Here is a 20,410-nt window from a genome sequence, read left to right as displayed (position 1 = left end):
AGCTCACTGCAACCTCCACCTCCTGGGTTCAAGTGATTCTCCTTCCTCGGCCTCCCGAGTAGCTGGGATTACAGGTGTCCACCACAACACCTGGCCAATTTTTGTATTTCAGTAGAGACAGGATTTCACCATGCTGGCCAGTGTAGTCTTGAACTCTTGACCTCAAGTGATCTGCCTGCCTCGGCCTCCCAAAGTGCTGAGATTACAGGCATAAGCCACCGCCCCTAGCCGTCCTCAGCCTCTTGAGTAGCTGTCACTACAGGCACGTGCCAACAAGCCCGGCTAATTTTTTGTATTTTTGGTAGACACGGGGCCTCGCTGTGTCTCAAACTCCTGGACTCAAGCAATCTGTCTGCCTCAGCTTCCTAAAGTGCTGGGATTACAGGCATGAGCCACTACGTCCAGCCTAAATGTGTAGTTCTATGTAGACGAACAAAGCAAATTGGGCTATGAAGGTTAAACAAAATGAGTTATGATGGTGCTGAGAGTCTTCACTCGGCATACTTCCTACCTTTGCTTGTGGAACTTCTCAATATGAAAAATAAACAAAATCTCACTCAAGATTTCTTGGTCTCCAGCCCAGGACTCTTCCTAATTTATTGTATTATATTTCTTTTTATCCATGAGGACGTTCACATATGCCATCAAGGGATAGATAAATGTTGTAAGTCTTGGGAGTCATGAAGTTGCTCTGTTCTGTGAAATCGCACAGAACTGGTTTCTTTAGAATTTCTCTTTTGCTAAGTGCCAAGTTCCAGTTCCCATCATTGAAAGACCTAATTGATTTGCTCATTTCTTCCTTCTTCTTTATTTGTTCTTTCTTTCCCTCCCTCCCTCCCATCTCTCCATCCATCCAATTTTGATTGAATACCTGCCATGCTAGGTGTCGAATATGGTGGTGAATAAGACAGTTATGGTATCTGCCTACCCTCACAAGGCTTAAATCCTTTAAACCAATGTGAGATAATATGGAAGGGATTCTATAAATGATTGTAGACCTATTAATAATACTGTAGGTGTGCCCACTGCGCATCTGTCACCAGCACCATTGTTACCACCTATTTCTAGCAACAGAATAAACCTCCTTTTTTATTTCAACAAAATCTCAGCGTAAGCCTAGTAAAACTAGGGTGGGTTTGATTGAAGATAAAACAGTCCGATTCGTTGCCATTCAGCATAAAGTTCCTCTCATGCTACCTCTAGGTACCTCCTTATCAGCCCAACTTGAAAGCCACCAACCTTGGCCTCTGCCGTTGGTCTGACATGGTGTCATATTTTGATAATGTAGGTAGCTATTCTTCATACACGCTAATGTCTCAGTGGTAAAGACAACTAGGCTAAATGTGTAAATTCAGGCCTCCAGTCCTCATAAACCACAGAAATGGTAACTAGCAGCTTCTTTGTATCTTTTCAGTTTCTAGCTCCAGAGCTCGCTGTCTGTGAGCCACTAGAATGGGACGATGGAACCCACTTGCTAGGGTTTTCTCCAACTTAATCCCAAAACCTGTATATCTTACCTTATGTGTCCCAGTTGAGATGCCGAAAACAAAATAATAGCAGAAGTGACCCCTTCGTCCCCTGAAAATGAGACAGGACAAAGAAATGTAAACACATGTTTGATTAGAGTTGTTTCTGCAAAATGTGGTTAACTTGAAATTATTTAATTATGCTTCACTCCCTGTGGGGTCAGGGGGGCAATTCCCAACATAATCTGAGACTAGTGGCACTTTTGCCTCTGGCAGATTTAAATGAGGAAAGTGACTGCATGCATGCACATCCGTGGCCACAGTCTTCATCAGCCCCTTTGTTTGATTTCTCTATTTCTCACGGTGGCTCTGCCCCCGTGATGCCTGCCCACATGATGCAGCGACACTTGCACAGAGCCAGGCCCACTTGTGTTCTCCTTTGAATTGCCGGGAAGCACTCTGGTTGCTTTTGTATGGCCACATAGGAAACAGCCTAATCCTTAGAATAAAATTGATCCCTGGGTTTAGAGCTCAAGTTTTTAAAGTTTTTCTTCCTACATACATTGATTCAGCTGCCTGTGATTCCCTTATTACCCCTCCATCTCAGTGGATGTCTCATTCTACTTCCTCTCCCCTCTCTTCTCTAGCACTGTCACCCATTTCCTAGTCAACTCAAGGCCAAAAATGAGATTTTTAAAAGCCAGCAGATATTCAATAAACTGATATGTAGAAAGGCCAGATATGGGCTGGGCGCGGTGGCTCACGCTTGTAATCCCAGCACTTTGGGAGGCCGAGGCGGGCGGATCACGAGGTCAGGAGATCCAGACCATAGTGAAACCCCGTCTCTACTAAAAATACAAAAAAAAAAAAAAATTAGCCGGGCGTGGTGGTGGGCGCCTGTAGTCCCAGCTACTGGGGAGGCTGAGGCAGGAGAATGGCGTGAACCCGGGAGGCGGAGCTTGCAGTGAGCCGAGATAGTGCCACTGCACTCCAGCCTGGGCGACAGAGCGAGACTCCATCTCAAAAAAAAAAAAAAAAAGAAAGGCCAGATATGATGGGAATTGTCTAGCAGACGTATTTTATTTGGCCCTCGCAGTGTTTAAAGGATTATTTTCTGGAATTGGGATGACTGGACTTTGCAGGTGCTTGCCCATTTTCCATAGTCACCCACCTTTGTTGTCTCTCACACTCTGCTTCACATGTTTACATCACTGGCCTGTCTGTAGAGTCAGTCTGGTCCATTGTTGACTTCCGAGGCTTTTCCAATCTGCTTTCCTTGGGAATCTTTTTTTTTTTTTTTTTTTTTTGGAGATAGAGTCTCACTCTGTCGCCCAGGCTGGAGCACAGTGGTGTGATCTCAGCTCACTGCAACCTCCACCTCCTGGGTTGAAGCGTTTCTCCTGCCTCCGCCTCCCGAGTAACTGGGACTACAGATGTGCGCCACCATGCCCGGCTTCTTCTTGTATTTTTAGTAGAGACAGGGTTTCACCACATTTGTCAGGCTGATCTCAAACTCCTGACCTCAGGTGATCCGCCCACCTCGGCCTCCCGAATTGCTGGGATTATAGGCGTGAACCACCACGCCCGGCCTTCCTTGGGAATCTTTTGTGTGCAATTAGAATTCTAGAGTATTGACCGGGCACAGTGGTTCACGCCTGTAATCCCAGCACTTTGGGAGGCCAAGGTTCGCGAATCATGAGGTCAGGAGATGGAGACCATCCTGGCTAACATGGTGAAACCCCGTCTCTACTAAAAATACAGCAAGTTAGCCAGGCGTGGTGGCAAGCACTTGTAGTCCCAGCTACTCGGGAGGCTGAGGCAGGAGAATGGCAGGAACCTGGGAGGCGGAGCTTGCAGTGAGCCGGGATCGTACCACTACACTCCAGCCTGGGTGACAGAGTGAGACTCCATCTTGAAAAAAAAGAATTCTAGAGTACTATAAAAGACTACTACTATTGCTATTTTGTAGGTGTCCCAATCAGATGAGAGAGATTCTTAAAGCACATGAAAGATACAAATACAGCACTCATTTACAGAAAGCATTTTAGGAAAATTAGAGTTATAGCTGAGAATGACATGATGCCTACCAATAAATCTTAATAATTGACAAAAGCATTCAGTACACTGTGTATAACTATGTGAATTTTGCTTGGGAAATTGATTCTGGTTTGGAGATTTAGCTTGTTCATAGGGTTCTTAGGGCTATAGGATGACTTGATAGTGAGGCTTTTGTGTCCCTGTTCTCAGGTGTCAGCCTTCCTTGCCAATTCTTTACTTGTTTCCATATTACCTGTTTTACCAAGTACAGCCACACACATCAGTATGGATGGATTTCACAAACATACCAGGAAGAACTAATCATTTGGACTATGGACACGTCTGCCTTTGGGGTTCACCTGACAAATAGTGCTGACATTCTTTTAATAAAATTCTCTCTTTCTCCCCCCGCCCCGCCCCCCAATTTTTCAGCAGATCTATGGAGTGATCACTCATTTCAGACTGATCCAGATTTGCCGCCTGGCTGGAAAAGAGTCAGTGACATTGCCGGGACCTATTATTGGCACATCCCAACAGGAACGACTCAGTGGGAACGGCCCGTCTCCATCCCAGCAGATCTCCAGGGTTCTAGGAAAGGGTCACTTAGTTCTGTAACGCCATCTCCCACCCCAGAGAACGAGGTAAAACGGAGTGTCTTTTTACCAGCTTAGTAGAATAGATGTAACTTGTGGTTTCTCTTTACACTGGTTGCTTCTGCCCCAACAGGTCATCGAGGTAAGCTTTTTGATTATTGTGCATGTTGCATTTGAAATCTCAGTAATGCTTCCTCTTAGTAAATAGTGTTAATATCCATCTTTCAGGGATGTTTTTATTTTTTAATGGCTTTTGGTCTCTTGAAACACCATTCCAGGTACAGAAAGCAAGAGGGGCTGATTAATGAGAAATGGTAAAGATTCCCTAGGGCTCACTGAGGCAGTACTTTACTCCGCAGGTACCATTGCATGCTGCTGGCTCCATAAAGTATTTACACACAGAAGAACATCTCTTGGCCAGACGTATTATAATTACTGCGTATCTTATTAGCCTTGGGCTCGTTTGACAGCATGGAGGGAATGTCTGCAAGAATAACCCTGGAGAGCCCTCAGATGCTTAATTTCTATTTTAAAAAATCTGTTTATTTAGCAGAAGTGACATTATTTTAGAAACAATTAACAGCATAAATTTCTGCTGTCCCTGAGGAAGAAATCTGGATGTTTAAACAAAGAATTGAGGCATTAAAAAATGTCATTGTGGTGGTTATTAGTATAAGGATCCCCACAGTGAACTTTTGTGAATCCCGAAAGCGAACTATTAAAGGGAATTAGAGTTGGAGAAGGTCACAATTAAGTAATGACTTCTTTTGACCCCTGACACTCACGCATTTCTGCGCCTTTCCGACCACGGTCCTTGGTTCTTTGAACAAGCCCATCTTCTTTTGCCTTGAGGCATGAGGGCATTGGAACTACTTGTGGAAGCTTCTTTATCTGTTTGCAACAGATATCACCCTTCCTGTTTTTAAAAGTAGACAATGTCTTGTTTCCTAAATCTTTGATTATGTACTTGTTCTTCTCTGGGAGGTGGTAAGCCCTATATTCTCATCACATTCCTGCTGTTAGAGGGCTTTGGCCTCTCATTTACCCAGCCTGGACCTCAGATTCTCCAACTTGAAAGTGACGGGCTGGGGCAGCCATACCCTCATTGGTAGGCAAGGACTTTGGTTTACCGGTGCCATGCCGTGGTCATCAGGCACATGCTTCAGGACCGCTGAACCCCATATAGGGCTTTGTTGCTGATCACTGGGCAATTTTAACAACTTTTTATTGAAGCATAATAATTCCTACTCCCTGGGTAATTTTTATTCAGCCTTTTGTTCATCTTGCATTAGGTGTGCTGGGGGATAAAGATGAACCAACACCGTCTCAGCCCTCAAGGAGTTTGGCATGGAGAGGAGTCCTCTTCCTGTCCCCACCCAGTTGGATCCTGGGATTCCCCCTGTACCACAGTGGGGGCCTCCTAGAAGCCAAGCCGGCCAGGATCAGTCTCTGTTCTCACTAAGGCACAGACGTGCTCTTCCTTTCTTATTTGTACACCTTTTCTCTTGGCATCTCATTTGGCAAGAATCTCTTTCTCCATTCCTCTGTTCCAAGCCTATAACCATCTTCATTTCCCTATTCCAAACCTTTAACCATCTTCCCAGCCAGAGAGTGCCCTATAGCCAGAGAACACCAGGGTGAGAAGGCACCATTTGGTGCCAGCATTCATATGTTACAGACAGGGACACTGAGGTGTAGAGAGGCCAGTGACTGGTGGCAGCTCTGGGCCTAGAGCTCAGAGTTCCTGAATCCTCCCAGATCCTAGGCCAGAGGTCTTCTCACTCAGCTTCCCTGGCTTTGGGATTTCAACCTGCTCTGCTTCCTCACTGTCCCAGACTGGGGAGATTGGACTGACTTTGAGAGACAGTTTTTGTGCCATGAATCTCCAGTCCTCTGCATCTGGCAGTGGTGAAGTCCTTTGTAAAGGCTGCCTGCAGAGGCCCAGGCGGGGGTGTGTGGACTCCAAGGAGGGCATCCTGAGGCTTACGGAGCTCAGAGTTGTATTTCTTTGATTAACACGTTAGCCTTTTGTTTCCGTGATTTGGGCAGAAGTCTTGGGAAGAATGCAACACAGGTGGGCGCTGGCTGTGGGGAAACTGCCAGGTAGCAGAGTTCATCTCTCCCCTTCCTGGGGCCCATTTTTGCCTACTCTTTCCCCTCTCTGTGCCTGCATCGTACTCCTGTGCTAACTACTGCCCAGGGCCCCTCCCAGGCTCAGAAGGGCACACCCTTGGCACCTCCTGCCCTGGAGTTCAGTATTCCCCCCACACAGGCCCACTGCTCAGCCTCCTCACTGCTCTTAAAAATCTGTTGTGGTTTTCAGGGTATTTTCCTAGACATCATTTCATCTGATCTTCTCAGGAGTCTCCTGAGGCAGAGAAGTCAGCTGGTATATTCTCCATTTAAGGAAAGAGGTAACTGAGACTCAATGAGTTGAGTGTCCCTCAGCTGGGGTTAGGGTGGGATGTATCCAGTTCCCTGACTCCAGACCCCAGGACTGTAGAGCCCGAGGACTCTGAGAATCTCCACCTTCTATCAGTTCCATTCCTCTCTTCTGCCGCTCACCGTACCATTTGTATTGACAAAGGCTTATCCCTCCACAGAAGCTGGTTAAAGGTGCTTATTTTTAGAAGTTTCAGAGACAGGGACTTGTATCCAGCACTCTCAGAAAGCAACAGGGCAAAAGTCTTCAGGCTGACTTGTTCCCATCATACACATGTTTCTCCCCCTACGTAAGGTCCTCCGTTAAGTCAAAGAACCAAGCAGATTTAAAAGGAAACAAGTAAGTCATAGAGGCAAAGAGATGAGCAGATAGAAGAGGAATAGGAGAATTGGGGAAAAGACTTAGCCTGCCACATACGCTGATGTGCAGACGCTGACACCAATATTAAACCAGAGGCACTAAGAGAAATCAAATATTTACAGTCCAGGCTAATGCCTTAACTCTTTACTCCCCTTAAAACCCTTATGTGGTCAGGTGCTGCAGCTCATGCCTGTAATCCCAGCGCTTTGGGAGGCCTAGGCAGGAGAATCACTTGAGACCAGGAGTTCAGGAGCAGCCTGGACAACACAGCAAGACCCCATCTCTATTAAAAAAAAAAAGATTTTAAATTAGCCAGGTGTGGTGGTATGTGCCTGTAGCCCAAGCTACTTAGGAGGCTGAGGCAGGAAGATCACTTGAACCCAGAAATTTGAGGCTGCAGGTGAGCTATGATCACACCATAGCACTCCAGCCTGGATAACAGGGTAAAACCCTGTCTCTTAAAACAAACAAACAAACAAAAAGCACACCAAAATCCTTATGTATCTGGCACTATAGTTGTCTTTCTCATTTTACATTTGACACTGAGACACAGAGAGGTTGAGGAGTTTGGGCAAGACACACAGCTAATACATGGTAGAGTCAAGCTTGAGTTCAGGTCTCCTGGCCCCTATTTCCACCCCGAACTTCACAATGTCATATGTCTGGGAGGCTTGGAGACCCTTGAATCCCTTCAACTCACCCTAAGGGAGGCTGTGTCACATGTGGAGCCTTCTAGAAAATGACCTTTCTTAATATCATTGTCTCAGGTGCTAATGACAGTTGAAGAGAAATGATTATTTTTCTAACACCATTTCTTTAGTTCCTAAATAGAATCTATTTCAACCAATTTCAAAGCATGAGAGGAGAGCAAAATCTTAAGGGACAGAAGAAGCTTGTAATATGTTGTGTTAGAAATGCATATTTTATTCAGCTTTTTTCTGAGCTGGCTTCAAAAAAAAAAAAAAAAGAATCAAATAACTAAGTGCTAAATCTGTTGACTAGGCTTCACAAAAGTTTAGAACTGAAGGCTTCCTTACAGTTTGAAAATTTTACATTTCACATTCCAAAGTTCACTTGGGAGGTGTTAAGCGCAGTGGATAATGTTTCCGCTGCATATGCCAGCAGTATTTTTGAAAGTTTATAAACTGGCCAGGAAGCATTTGCTGCTGAAATTTGGCACATGGTGCTCCTCCTTGCCCAAACCATTTATTTGTTCCAAATTACCTTGCAAACTGCTTGGATGTTGAATTTTAGAGAGAACGGAGAGCCACACAAAATATTTTTATGAATATCCATTGGCTTGTGGCCAAGTCTTCCCATCTTTTCAGATGAAGGTGTTTTGGTCTTCCTAAAGAAGGAAGTGTGGAGAAGGCGGGTCTGAAGCTCCAGAAAATGAATTGTTGCTCAAACTGTGGTTTCCTCTTGGTTCTAAATCAGCCTGTTCTTAGGAAGTGCTCACAGCCTCAGGGGCGGCGTGAGAGCCTAACCCCCCAGGAGGGTGCCCAGTGGAATACCTTAAGCCTGTGTATTCTCATATACACGTAGAAATAAGATGACAACATAAAAGGGCCGTTCTGCCATCATTTTTCTGAACTTCTTCACTCAGTCAAGTAATCATGACATTGAGTGCTGGAAGGAATCTCGGAGCAGGGCCTGTTGAATGTGCAGGCCGTATTTCTCAGCCAGTGAGCGGAGGAACGGTGCCAGGAGAACCTCTGGGGATCACAGAATGGGGTGGGGCCTGGGAACCTTTGCATAAGCTCTGCAAGTGATTTACGCTGAGTAAGTAGGACAGCAGGTCCTCTAATGACTATAGTCCCCCTATTTTTATTTGCATGTCACTTCCTCAAAAATTATTTGGCCTCACCCCATTGTCTCCCCAGAGCTACCGCTCTTACCCCATTGCTTTGAAAGCCCTGTATTCTATCATGTCCCATTGTAGTGTTGTTACCTGTGGTATGTCACTTTCCCACTAGGAAGCTCCTTGGTGGTCGGGACCTGTTCTCCTCATCCTGTGCACAGGGCCCAGTACATGATGACATTCATTAACTATTTGCTGAATGAAAAAATAAATCAGCTGCATAGCCAAGGAAGCTCTTAGTTGATCTGTTGCAATGACAAAGCCAGCTCTAGAGCCCTCGTTCTCCTGGCCCCTCTACATTGTAGTTTCTGCATTGCACTGCTGCTCACAGAGACTGATTTAATTGCATAAACCAGTTTACTAGTTTGGTTTTTTTTTAACTTCTCTGAATTATGTTTGTGTGATTAAACCATAATGCTATAATCTTCTGATAGGTTGGGCAAATGGCTTGAGCCCGGGAGTTTCTCTACTAAAAATACAAAAAATTAGCTGGCATGGTGATGCATGCCCTATAGTCCCAGCAACTTGAGAGGCTGAGATGAGAGGATCACTTGAGCTCAGGAGGTAGAGGTTGCAGTGAGATCATGCCACTGCACTCCAGCCTTGGTGACAGAGCAAGACCCTGTCTTAAAAAGAAAGAAAAACTGTACACATATAAATTGATAAAACACTCACTGACATTGCCTGCCGTAGTCCTTAGAATTCCAGGTTTTCTGCCATTTACTATCAAGGCCACACTTAACCAAGGGTCAAGCCTTGACAAAATGGCATTGAGAGGCGTGATTCGTAACCCTTTGTATTCCCCAAACTGCTTTTTCTTTCATGGAAAGAGTAGATCATAAGGAAACTCTCATTTGCAGGGCACCCTCGGGCAGCCAGTCCCTGTGCTAAGAGCTAACATTCTGGATCTCACTTGGTCTGCACATTGATGGGAGGCCTTCTTAGTCCTGTTTGATAGGGGAGGGAGTTGAGGTCAAAGAGCAAGTAAGAACAGAGGCAGAATTTGAACCCTAGCATTCCAGCAGGCAATGTGTTGTTATTCATTTTCTGATGCTTATAACAGAATACCTGAAACTGTGGAATTTATAAAGATAAGGAATATATTTCTTACGGTTGTAGAGGCTGAAAAGTCCAAGGCCGAGAGACTGCATCTGGTGAGGGCCTTCTTGCTGGTGGGGACTCTCTGCAGAGCCCTGAGTGGGTGCAGGGCATGACATGGTGAGAGAGCTGAGTATGCCAGCTCAGGTCTCTCTTCCTCTTCTGATAAAGCCACCAGTCCCACTCTCATGAGAACCCATGAATCCATGGGTGAATTAATCCACTCATGGGGGCAGAGCCTCTTAAAGGCCCCACCTCTCAATACTGCAACATTGGTGATTAAATTTCGATGCGAGTTTTGGAATGGACAGACATTCAAACCACTGCATTGTGTTAGCTTCAGAACTTCTCAAGTGCACACAGAGATGATACGATTATAGCTTCTGTCACTGCCACTGTGGAATGTTTTAGTGCTTTTCCTCTCTACCCAGTTCTCAGCAGGTTCAGCCCTCCACTCTTGCCCCCTGATTTGCATTTTGCTACCACTTCATAGAGATTTTCTTAGCATCCTAGAGAAAGTACCCTGGTAGGGACATACCCAGCCCCCGAGACTTAGTCTTTAAGAGCACTCTGTTGACATTGTCAAAGAATCAACTCCACTGTTGGCCTTTTTCCAGCTGAAACATAATGCATCATTTTTGTTTGCTATGTGGAATTGCTTTCCAAGACCCCAGAAGAGAAACATGGAAGAAGAAAACTCTCAGTAGTCAAGGTTATATGATCGGATTCCCTCCTTACTGGGTCCAGCCTCACACAGCTTCTGTGTGGTGCTCAAGGGTTTTGAGGAGTGCCATACCCCAGGCATTGGGTCAGTCCCCCTAGACACACTGTCTCTGAGGAGCTAAGGCTCCAAGGCTCTCCCAGAACTGAGCAGGATCAAGTAATCAGAGAAAGGGAGGTTGCAGCCTGCACAAGGTCAGAACAAGCACCAGGAGGGTGTCCCAACTATGACTCTGGTACCAGAATGTCACTCGGCTGTGGAAGGCTTTAGCTGCATTGCCTGGAAGGTTACCAGGCTCATGGAAGCTTGTTGCTCATAGAAGATGGTCCCTGTTGGTCCGTTACCACCTCTTTCCCCATCTTTGTGTGTTTGTCTTACCTGAGGCATATTGTCCAACTTGCCTTTTCCCCTTTTAATGTTTTTCTCTTTGTCTCTCCTCTTCTTTCATCTCTCGCACCCCTACTGGGGTAGATACAGACTTTCTGTAGAACCAAAGAATCTCTATTGGGTTGTGCTTTTTTAAAAATTTATTAACTAAAAATTATTACCAAAACTTACTAGCCGAATATAGAAAATATTCTCTCTTCTTAATTAAAATAATTAGATGAATAGACCATGTAATTCTTAAAATTTAAGACAAAGTGACTTTCTTTCATTGACTTTAAATTTTTAAAAAAGAAAAATTATGGTCACTTATACATTGGAGAAAGTTTGTCATCTTTGATGTAAATGAATAGTTTTAAATATAGGAGGGGAAAAAAGATCTTTGGCCCAGTCATAACACATATAACGCCAGTTTCCATTTCCTTACTGAGTTTTGTACTAAAGGATTTCTTTAGGAGTGCCCGTGTTAAGTTTTTGTAAAATCACTATACAGAGCCTTTGTTTATTTAAATCTGTAAAAGGTGATTGTTGGACATTTGCCATCTAACTCATGTTTCCATAACACGAGAGCTGGATTCTGACAATCTTAGTACTGTTTTTAGCTTTTGCTTTACAGATACCCTTATGTCCAAAGAGTAAATGCATTAAAAATTTTAAAAACCACACACACATGCAGAGAACTGTTTTAATTAAGTACTGAAGACTTTTCTGAGTACTTGTTTTAGAAAATACTCCTATTTTACTCTCTGTGGTCTCAACCTATAGGGTCCCTTGGGGATAGTTTCGGAAATTCTTTTGTGAGGTAACTTTGTTTTTCTTGTTTCTTTATAAATTTCTCCACAAAGACACAATTATCTTGGGTCTTCCTAATTCATCATCTGATTGTCCTTTTTTAAAGTTCAATTTAACAACAAATATTGCTCACATGTAAACAGTGATGACAATTTGAGGCCATATAAGCTTGTTTTCTTTTTGAAAAAGAAATTCTAGCTTAAAATTTTATTTTGTACTTGATATCTCAGGTCCTCATCCCACATCCATATTAGTAGCCCTACAGTGGTCCAAACCAAAATTGGTCACTGGCCCATCTGGAAATACGAGAAAAATTGGGCATCTTTCTCTCAGGAAAACGTACATGTACAAAACCCCACACCCGTTTCAGGGGTTCACAGCTCCTCTGAGCTAACAGGTTAAGATTGCCCTAGGTTATTAATTTTCTCTTCATAAAGACTGAACACTGCTTCTGGGGGTGGAGTGAGGGGAAAGGTAAGGGATTGGGCAACATTCCTGCCGTTTATTCATTCAGAGAAATTATTTTTAAAAAATAAATACAGTGGTCTACGTTCCTATTTTGTTTTGAAAAGCTGTAGTTTAGGTGCCTAGACCAAAAATGAAAACGACACCATGTGTGCAATAGTAGTAATGGGTCTAAATTTGCAGTGTCGTTGCTCTCAGAGAGGCTTGCAGAGTTTGGTAAGTGCATGTTGCACCAGGCGCCATGGCTTACGCCTGTAATCTCAGCACTTTGGAAGGCCTAAGTGGGAGGATCACTTGAGCTCAGGAGTTCAAGACCATCCTGGGTAGCATAATGGAACCCCCATCTCAACAAAAAAGTTTTTAAAAATTAGCCAGGTGTAGCAGCATGCACCTGAATAGTCCCAGCTACTCAGGAGGCCAAGGCGGGAGGATTGCTTGAGCCAGCCAGGAGGTCAAGGCTACAGTGAGCTGTGATTGGGCCACTGCACTCCAGCCTGGGTGACAGAGTGAGACCCTGTCTCAAAAAAATTTTTTAAATAAAATGAATGCATCTTTCGACGCACAAGACATTTAAACTTAGTTTTTTCTGCTTTTAGTGGTTTTTAAAACTGTATCAATATTGTGAGTAAAAGTTATGGGTCATTATTAACTCTCATTTTCAAAGAACTTCAGTTGAAGTGATTTAGCTGAAAAGTTTTGATGGTTGATTTCTTATACAAACAGATTTGCCTAACCAGTCAGTAAAGCAAATCCACAAGACTGTCCCTGAGTTTTATTAGCCTTGCTTGCTTATTTCCCCAAATCTTAGATGAAAAATACTTGAATATTCACTAGGCCTAGTAGAAAGAAAAGACATGTTCTCATTGTCTGAGGTGGATGGAGGAGTCGTTTAGATTTGGAAATCAGTTACTGTAAGAGCTCTCCCAACAAAGCCAGGCTTCATGCCTTGCACTATAATTATGTTTAGAAAATCATTTCATGATCAAGTATTAATTTGTGAAGAAGCTTTTGTAGCAAAAAAAAAAAAAAAGTAGAGCTTTTATGAATTAGAGGAATTTATGTTAGACTGTTTAGAGCTGTTTTTTGTTAGGTTAAATTTCCACCAAATGTTGATGTCAGTCTTTGTTCTTCACTAACCCTCTCTCCCCATCATTCTCCTTTTTTTCTTTTAAGTGAAAATATCTTGACCCCCAACTTTTGGGGCCCTCAGCCATGGGCATTCCCTAGTTTCCAAACAAACACAGTACCCATCCCTCATTCCACCCCCACCTCCAGAAAACAGTTCTGTTTGGTTTATAGGGAGGAAAATGGTTATTATGGAATTAGGTATGCTAGTTATTGAATACTTGGAATTATATTGTTTGCTTTTAAAATTACCTTAAGGAAATAACTTCACTGTCTGCTTCTAATAATGTTTAGTCATTTATCTGGTAAGTAATTAAAGCACCATCACTCTCCTGCCCTCGTCTTCAGGTGATAATCTAGACATAGAGGGAGTGATCCAACAAGTTGCTGTTAGAGTTAACTTGTTCCCTAACCCATCTTGTGAATATCAATGCTAACAACAGTGTCTTGTGTTTTTTTTTTTCTTTTCTTTTCTTTTTCTTTAAATCAATGTGCTTTTTTCCTATGTGAATAATTATATGTCTAGAAACAGCCATGGAGTGATTTTGCTGTTCTGAATGGGGGAAAGATTAATAGTGACATTTGGAAGGCAAGTATATTGTCAGATCTTAGATCATTTAATATTTTATCCTTTCTGCATGGCTGTGGCTGTATATTTTTCTTCTTTGTGAATATCATGCATTCTGCAGGGACACAGTGATCGGGCTTCTTGCTAGGGGCATTCAGCTCACACTCCTGTTGCCTTTTTTTGGTGTCTCCCATTGTGAATGCCCCAGGTTCCCCGTTGTTTTGTAAGAACAGGAGTTTGCACCAGTCAGCATTCAACAGTCCTTGCATGCCTTTCTCTGCCTAAGCTCACGTACACTCTCTGCCTCTTGCTGGGAAGACTTTTCTCCCCTTTGATATTTGAGGCAATGAATGGACTCCTCCCCCATTGTATATTAACAAGGTTCTATTTTCCTCTAGGATTTACATGCAGCCACTGTTAACCCGGACCCCAGTTTAAAAGAGTTTGAAGGAGCAACCCTACGCTATGCATCTTTGAAACTCAGGTAGGACATTAGTAGGATTGACCTGCTGTCAATGTATGGCTTTGTGCAGATAGTTTGCAATAGAATTCTAAGTCCACTTTTCTGTTTTTCCGCCTAGAAATGCCCCACACCCTGATGATGATGATTCTTGTAGTATCAACAGTGACCCAGAAGCCAAGGTTTGTAAAGACTTGCTTTCAGCCACCAGATTATATTCTTAGATCCAAATAATGACTTTGGATCATGGTCCAGTTTTTACAAACCATCAACCCAGAGCCATTTAATAAGTAATTACCCCGCAATTTTCTCTCTTTCCTAATCTCCCTGACACTTGAAGAAAATCCCTAGGCTACGTTAGGTTTGGGGGGATTTCTAGAACCATCAAGACTCTGCCTGTATCTCACTACGTCAGCTCTTTGCACAATGTAATAAGTTACCATTATTGTTCAAATGGGTGGGCTTTAGAAGTCTTTAAAGATACACCAGGCTCTGCTTTGCAAAGCAATGGGAGAGGAAGCTAAACAGGTAGGGTATGAGACCCCTCCCACCTACTGCCACCACAGCAGCCTCATATCTGTGCAAGGTGAAATCTCTGCCATTCCTGTCATAAACACAGATTGGAGAATTAGGTTTTATGATGGAAAACTGGGGTGGGGGCAAACTTGTGTCCATTTTGTTTCTGGACTTCTGGTAGGATGCTAACAAAGCCAGCTTTCTGGGCATGTAGCCAGTGCAACTGCACAGGCCCCACAATGAGAAGGCCCCTGTGCGTGGGGATGAATGTTTCAAGGTCGCTGTCAGGAAATTCTTAATCTTTGAATTTGTGTCTTATTTTTTGTTTGTTTGTTTGTTTTTTGAGACGGAGTCTTGCTCTTTCGCCCAGGCCAGAGTGCAGTGGCGCGATCTCGGCTCACTGCAAGCTCTGCCTCCCGGATTCACACCATTCTCCTGCCTCAGCCTCCCGAGCAGCTGGGACTACAGGTGCCTACCACCACGCCTGGCTAATTTTTTGTATTTTTAGTAGAGACAGGGTTTCACCGTGTTAGCCAGGATGGTCTCGATCTCCTGACCTCATGATCCGCCCGCCTCAGCCTCCCAAAGTGCTGGGATTACAGGCGTGAGCCACCGCGCCCAGCCTGAATTTGTATCTTATAAGTCAAGTCCAATGGAATGTCCATGAGAGGGCTGGGCTTTGGATTACACACAGTCCTGCCACCTTCCAGCATCCCTGGGCGGTTCTCACCTTCTGGCCCCCCGGCATCTCAGGCCCTGTCAGACCTCCCTATCTCCCTCCCTACGTAGAGACTTCTACTGCCCTCTACCGCGGAAGAGACATGGGTGTGAGCACAGGAAGGTTGGGGTCAAATGCACACTCCCTGGGTATCTTGGGATTGGAGCGTGGTGACCAGCCCAGTCTGGGCTGGCAGCACTGCTGTGTGTTCCGCAGGTGACTCAGTGGGGGTGAGCCTCTTGCCTACCTGCAGTCCAGGCATCTAGCATGTCCCAACACTGATGTTGCAATACATTTATGGGCCACCCATCTGTTGTGGGTTGAGATTGTGGGCCCATGGGAAGAGAGGATTCCTGGCTTGATTTCCCTGCCCCGGTCAGTGCATGGTGTATCTGTCCAGCAGCTGATGGGAGAGGGGATCCAGAAGCCAGTGGTCTGTGTGTGTGTACCAAGATATGGACAGAGCCCCGAGTGTTTGTAAGGGTTTGCACTTACTCTACAAGTATCCCCATGCCTGAGGGATTGTAACATTAAATAGCAATTTAAAAACACATTAACAGCCAGGTGTGGTGCCTCACGCCTGTAATCCCAGCACTCGGGGAGGCCGAGGGGGTGAGGGTGGGGGTGGATCACCTGAGGTCAGGAGTTCAAGCCCAGACTGGCCAACATGGCGAAACCCCATCTCTACTAAAAATACAAAAATTAGCCAGGCTTGTTGGCACATTCCTGTAATCCCAGCTACTCAGCAGGCTGAGGCAGGAGAATCACTTGAACCCAGGAGGCAGAGGTTGCAGTGAGCTGAGGTCGCGCCACTGTACTCCAGCTTGGGTGACAGAGCGAGACTCCATCTCAAAACAAAACAAGACATCTTAACAAGCCAAGAGAAAGCATACGGAAGAAAGGAAAAACCTTTATGTTTTAGTGTTGTTTATAGCATCTTCCCCCTGCTTTTTGAACAGGGGCGGGGGCTTGCATTTTCATTTTTCATTTTCATTTACAAGTTATGCACCTGATCTTCTGGTGCTAGCAACCATGGAATTCCACCTTGTCTACTTCAGCACCTTCCCCTCCCCTCCCCTTCACCCTCCTGTGCCATGGAGGGAGAAAGAATCTTCCCAGATTCTTTTTTATTTGTTCTGAATCCCAAAGCAGATCTGTGTCTACAAATAACATCGCAAATAGGTTTTCTTAGTAGCAGTTAAGAGAGGAACACCATACAGGTTCAAAACCTTGATTCCTTTGCCAGAAACTGCCATATTGGCAGTTGGTTCTGTAAGTATCTTAGGGCTTGCAGTGAAATCTGTGCTGCTTCTGGTCAAGTCAGCTTTGTTCTGAGCACAGCCAGTAACATCATGGCCACTCTAGAGCCAGTGGCATTCTGAACAAGTCCTTGGGCTGCTTCTAACATGCTGGTCTTTAAAGATAAATTTTATGGTAAGGAATGCGGGTTGTGAACAATTTGCTTTGCTACTTGATGTTTTACAAATTCTATCAGCAAAGGCTGGAAGAGGAGCAGTGAATATCTCTGTCCACCTCTAAGAGCTGGGGCAGTGATGTATGTGGAGCCAGGGTGTGAAATTGACAAGGGAGAAAGCATGGAATGGAGATGGAAATGTAACAGGAATACGAGGACTGGTTCCATTAAGTCCAAGTCAGTGGGTTGGGCTTTCTCTTTTTCCCTTCCAGCTGTGTTGCTTACTGAATTCTTTATCTGCCACCTTTTTATTGCCAGCATGTCTATTTCAATGCCTGTTATGAGTCTGTTCATGTTAATAAGGAAGCTCAGCTTTGTCTTACGTTCCTAAAGCTGTGCTTAGTTTTAAACAACAACAAAAAATACATGCATTGTATTATTTATCCGTGCCTTACTTTGTTCCATAAAAGATGTGAGGAGACTTCTAAGAACAAACACCTTTTTCAAAAAAATAAAAGGGCACAGAAAATATAAGAGAATAATCAGTGCATCAGTCTGGGCTGGAACAATATAGAGAGTAAGGAAAAGATCAGCCTGGGGAGAATGAAAAACCTACAACTTTTCAGATCTCAAGATTTGCACAGCTACTAACATGGACCTGCAGGTGGGGCTTTCTGTGTGTGCCTCCTGGTGATTATTTAACCTGAGGATTCTTAGCATGAATGGAATGAATGCCTAGAAGGGCTCATCAGAATCTTAAAGGACTTTTGCAAGCTGGTACAGTGGCTTACGCCTGTAATCTCAGCACTTCAAGAGCCCAGGAGTTTGAGACCAGCCTGGCAACATAGCGAGACCTTGTTGCTACAAAAAAATTTTAAAAAAGCTAGGTGTGGTGTCCCATGCCTGTGGTCCCAGCTACCTGGGAGACTGAGGTGGGAGGAGCGTGGGAGGTAAAGGCCGCAGTGAGCCATAATTGTGGCACTGCTGTCCATGAGAAGTCCATGAGTTCAGAGCTGACTTTAATGAAGACACATTGGAGGAGCTTCCGTCCCCTATCGGAGTCATTCCTGCCTGTTTTGTGTTGCCTGGGGGCCAGAGCCAGCACCTCAGAGGGAGGAGTGGCAAGACCTAGGCTTTCTGGATGTTCCAGTGCCTTTGTAGAGTAAGTTACTCCCCTTAGATGACCCTTTACATTATTTCAGTCCACCAAGAACCAGGGAACCAAGTGGTCCCCTCCCCCCGAAAAATCCTGACTTTAAAAATAATACTTGGGCCGGGCACAGTGGCTCATGCCTGTAGTGCCAGCACTTTGGGAGGGTAAGGCGGGCAGATCACGAGGTCAAGAGATCAAGACCATCCTGGCTAACACAGTGAAACCCCGTCTCTACTGAAAATACAAAAAATTAGCTGGGCGTGGTGGCGGGCGCCTGTAGACCCCGCTACTCAGGAGGCTGAGGCAGGAGAATGGCATGAACTCGGGAGGTGGAGCTTGCAGTGAGCCGAGATTGTGCCACTGCACTCCAGCCTGGGTGACAGAGCGAGACTCTGTCTCAAAAAATAAATAACTAACTAATCAAAATAATATTTAATATACTATGGAATTCTAAGTATAGTCTGTGAGGAATGATTACTTAAAAAGTTATTATAGAAAATATCTTCCTTACTCCCTACTTAAAACTTACATGCTGAAAAAAATAAAAATTGTTTTTAGACTGTCAGGATGGGGACACTTCCAGATCCTCTTCAGCTACTACTCTGAATCTGGGCATCCTAATCAGTTGTTCAGTGAAACCTCTAAATAGCAATGGCAACACAAAATCACCACACACACGCATACGCACACATGCACACAGACACACACACACACACACACACACTTCCCCAAAGAGCAAAGTCTTTTTCTAACTCTGAAAATGTTTTTTGAACCTACCAAAATTTTTATGCAGTAAAGTTTTTGTACTTGATAGCCATATATGTGTGTTTGTATATAATTCTGAGTTCCCTGTTTAACTTTTTATTTTGAAATAATTACAGATTTGTAGAAAAGTTGCAAATATTGAGTTCTCATAGATCCCTTCACCTAGCTTTCCCTAATATTAACTTCTTCATAATCATGGTACATCGGTCAAAACTAAGACATTAATATTGATATCATATTATTTGCTATAAACTTTATTCACATTTTCTCATTTTTTCCACTAATAACCTTTATCTATTCCAGGACCCAGCCTAGGAGACTGTGTTGCATGTAGTGGGCTCTTGAAAAATTATTTCACATGCTCCTCTCTGTAGTCCTCGGCTTGGTCACTCTTAATTCCATGGTAATATTTCATTTAATTAATAGCACCGTAATCTGTCTAGGCACCAGTATCCATAGGAGCAGTTTTTCCCCCACTACAGAGCAGAGCTACAACTTCATAAAAATAGGTGACTTTTTTTTCTTTTAAATTATTGCTTTGGTATAGGTTGCTAAAACTGGTGTTACTGGGGCAAAGGCTATCGGTTTTATTGCTTCTGTCACTTATTGCAAAATTACTTTCCAGAAAGCCTGTAGCAGCATATAATCCCATCAGTAATAGCCTAGAGTACTCCTCTTTGTCCACGTATCAGTTCACTCTAGGCTTTGTCATTTGTATTTATTCATCTTAGTTTATTGTGTGTGAGCTACTACCCCCTAGTTTTAAAATTTCCCCTTATTGGCCCAGTGCGGTGGCTCACACCTGTAATCCCAGCACTCTGGGAGGCCAACCGGGTGGATCACAAGGTCAGGAGATCAAGACCATCCTGGCTAACACAGTGAAACCCCATCTCTACTAAAAATACAAAAAATTAGCCAGGTATGGTGGTGGGTGCCTGTAGTCCCAGCTACTTGGGAGGCTGAGGCAGGAGAATGGCGTAAACCCGGGAGATGGAGCTTACAGTGAGCTGAGATCGCATCAGCCTGGGCGACAGAGCAGGACTCCATCTCAAAAAAAAAAAAAAAAAAAAAAAAACAAAAACAAATTTCCCCTTACTAAATTATCATAGACACAGGACATTTCCTATGAAACTCTCTCTTTCCATTCCTGGCTGTTTTTTCCTCTTATTTTTCTATGCATTTTAAAAGTAAGATTTTTATTCAGAAATAATTTTAGATTTATAGCAAAGTTACAAAGATAGTACAGAGTTCTTATAGCCCCTTCTCCAGAATGCCATCATGTTGTATCCTACAGAATCATAGTACATTTGTCAAAACAAAGAAATTAACATCAATAGAAAATTACTAATAAACACTGTATTCTGATTTTTAATAAACACTGTATTCTGATTTTACCAGTTTTTCTTCTAATGCCCTTTTCTGTTCCAGGATCTAATCTAGGATGCCATATTGCATTTTAGTCTCTATGCAT

General features: G+C 43.8%; 1 protein-coding gene across 23 annotated transcripts in view; it reads left to right on the top strand.

The window, feature by feature from the left end:
- The window catches only part of APBB2 (amyloid beta precursor protein binding family B member 2), a 405,899-nt gene that overhangs the window by 268,094 nt on the left and 117,395 nt on the right, over positions 1 to 20,410 (top strand). For 8 of the 23 annotated variants that reach the window (XM_063619800.1, XM_055246434.2, XM_055246440.2 and 5 more), the window contains 4 exons: positions 3,936 to 4,144; positions 13,872 to 13,934; positions 14,312 to 14,397; positions 14,495 to 14,555. In XM_063619800.1, the coding sequence (XP_063475870.1) occupies positions 3,936 to 4,144; positions 13,872 to 13,934; positions 14,312 to 14,397; positions 14,495 to 14,555 (419 nt within the window). The remainder of the gene's footprint in view (positions 1 to 3,935; positions 4,145 to 13,871; positions 13,935 to 14,311; positions 14,398 to 14,494; positions 14,556 to 20,410) is intronic. The other 15 variants (XM_055246442.2, XM_063619806.1, XM_063619807.1 and 12 more) reach the window with 3 other exon arrangements.

This window comes from Symphalangus syndactylus, chromosome 16 (genome assembly GCF_028878055.3).
Source record: "Symphalangus syndactylus isolate Jambi chromosome 16, NHGRI_mSymSyn1-v2.1_pri, whole genome shotgun sequence".
Taxonomy (NCBI): Eukaryota; Metazoa; Chordata; class Mammalia; order Primates; family Hylobatidae; genus Symphalangus; species Symphalangus syndactylus.
The sequence above is the reverse complement of the archived record's forward strand: the minus strand, read 5'-3'. Positions and strand labels throughout refer to the sequence as shown.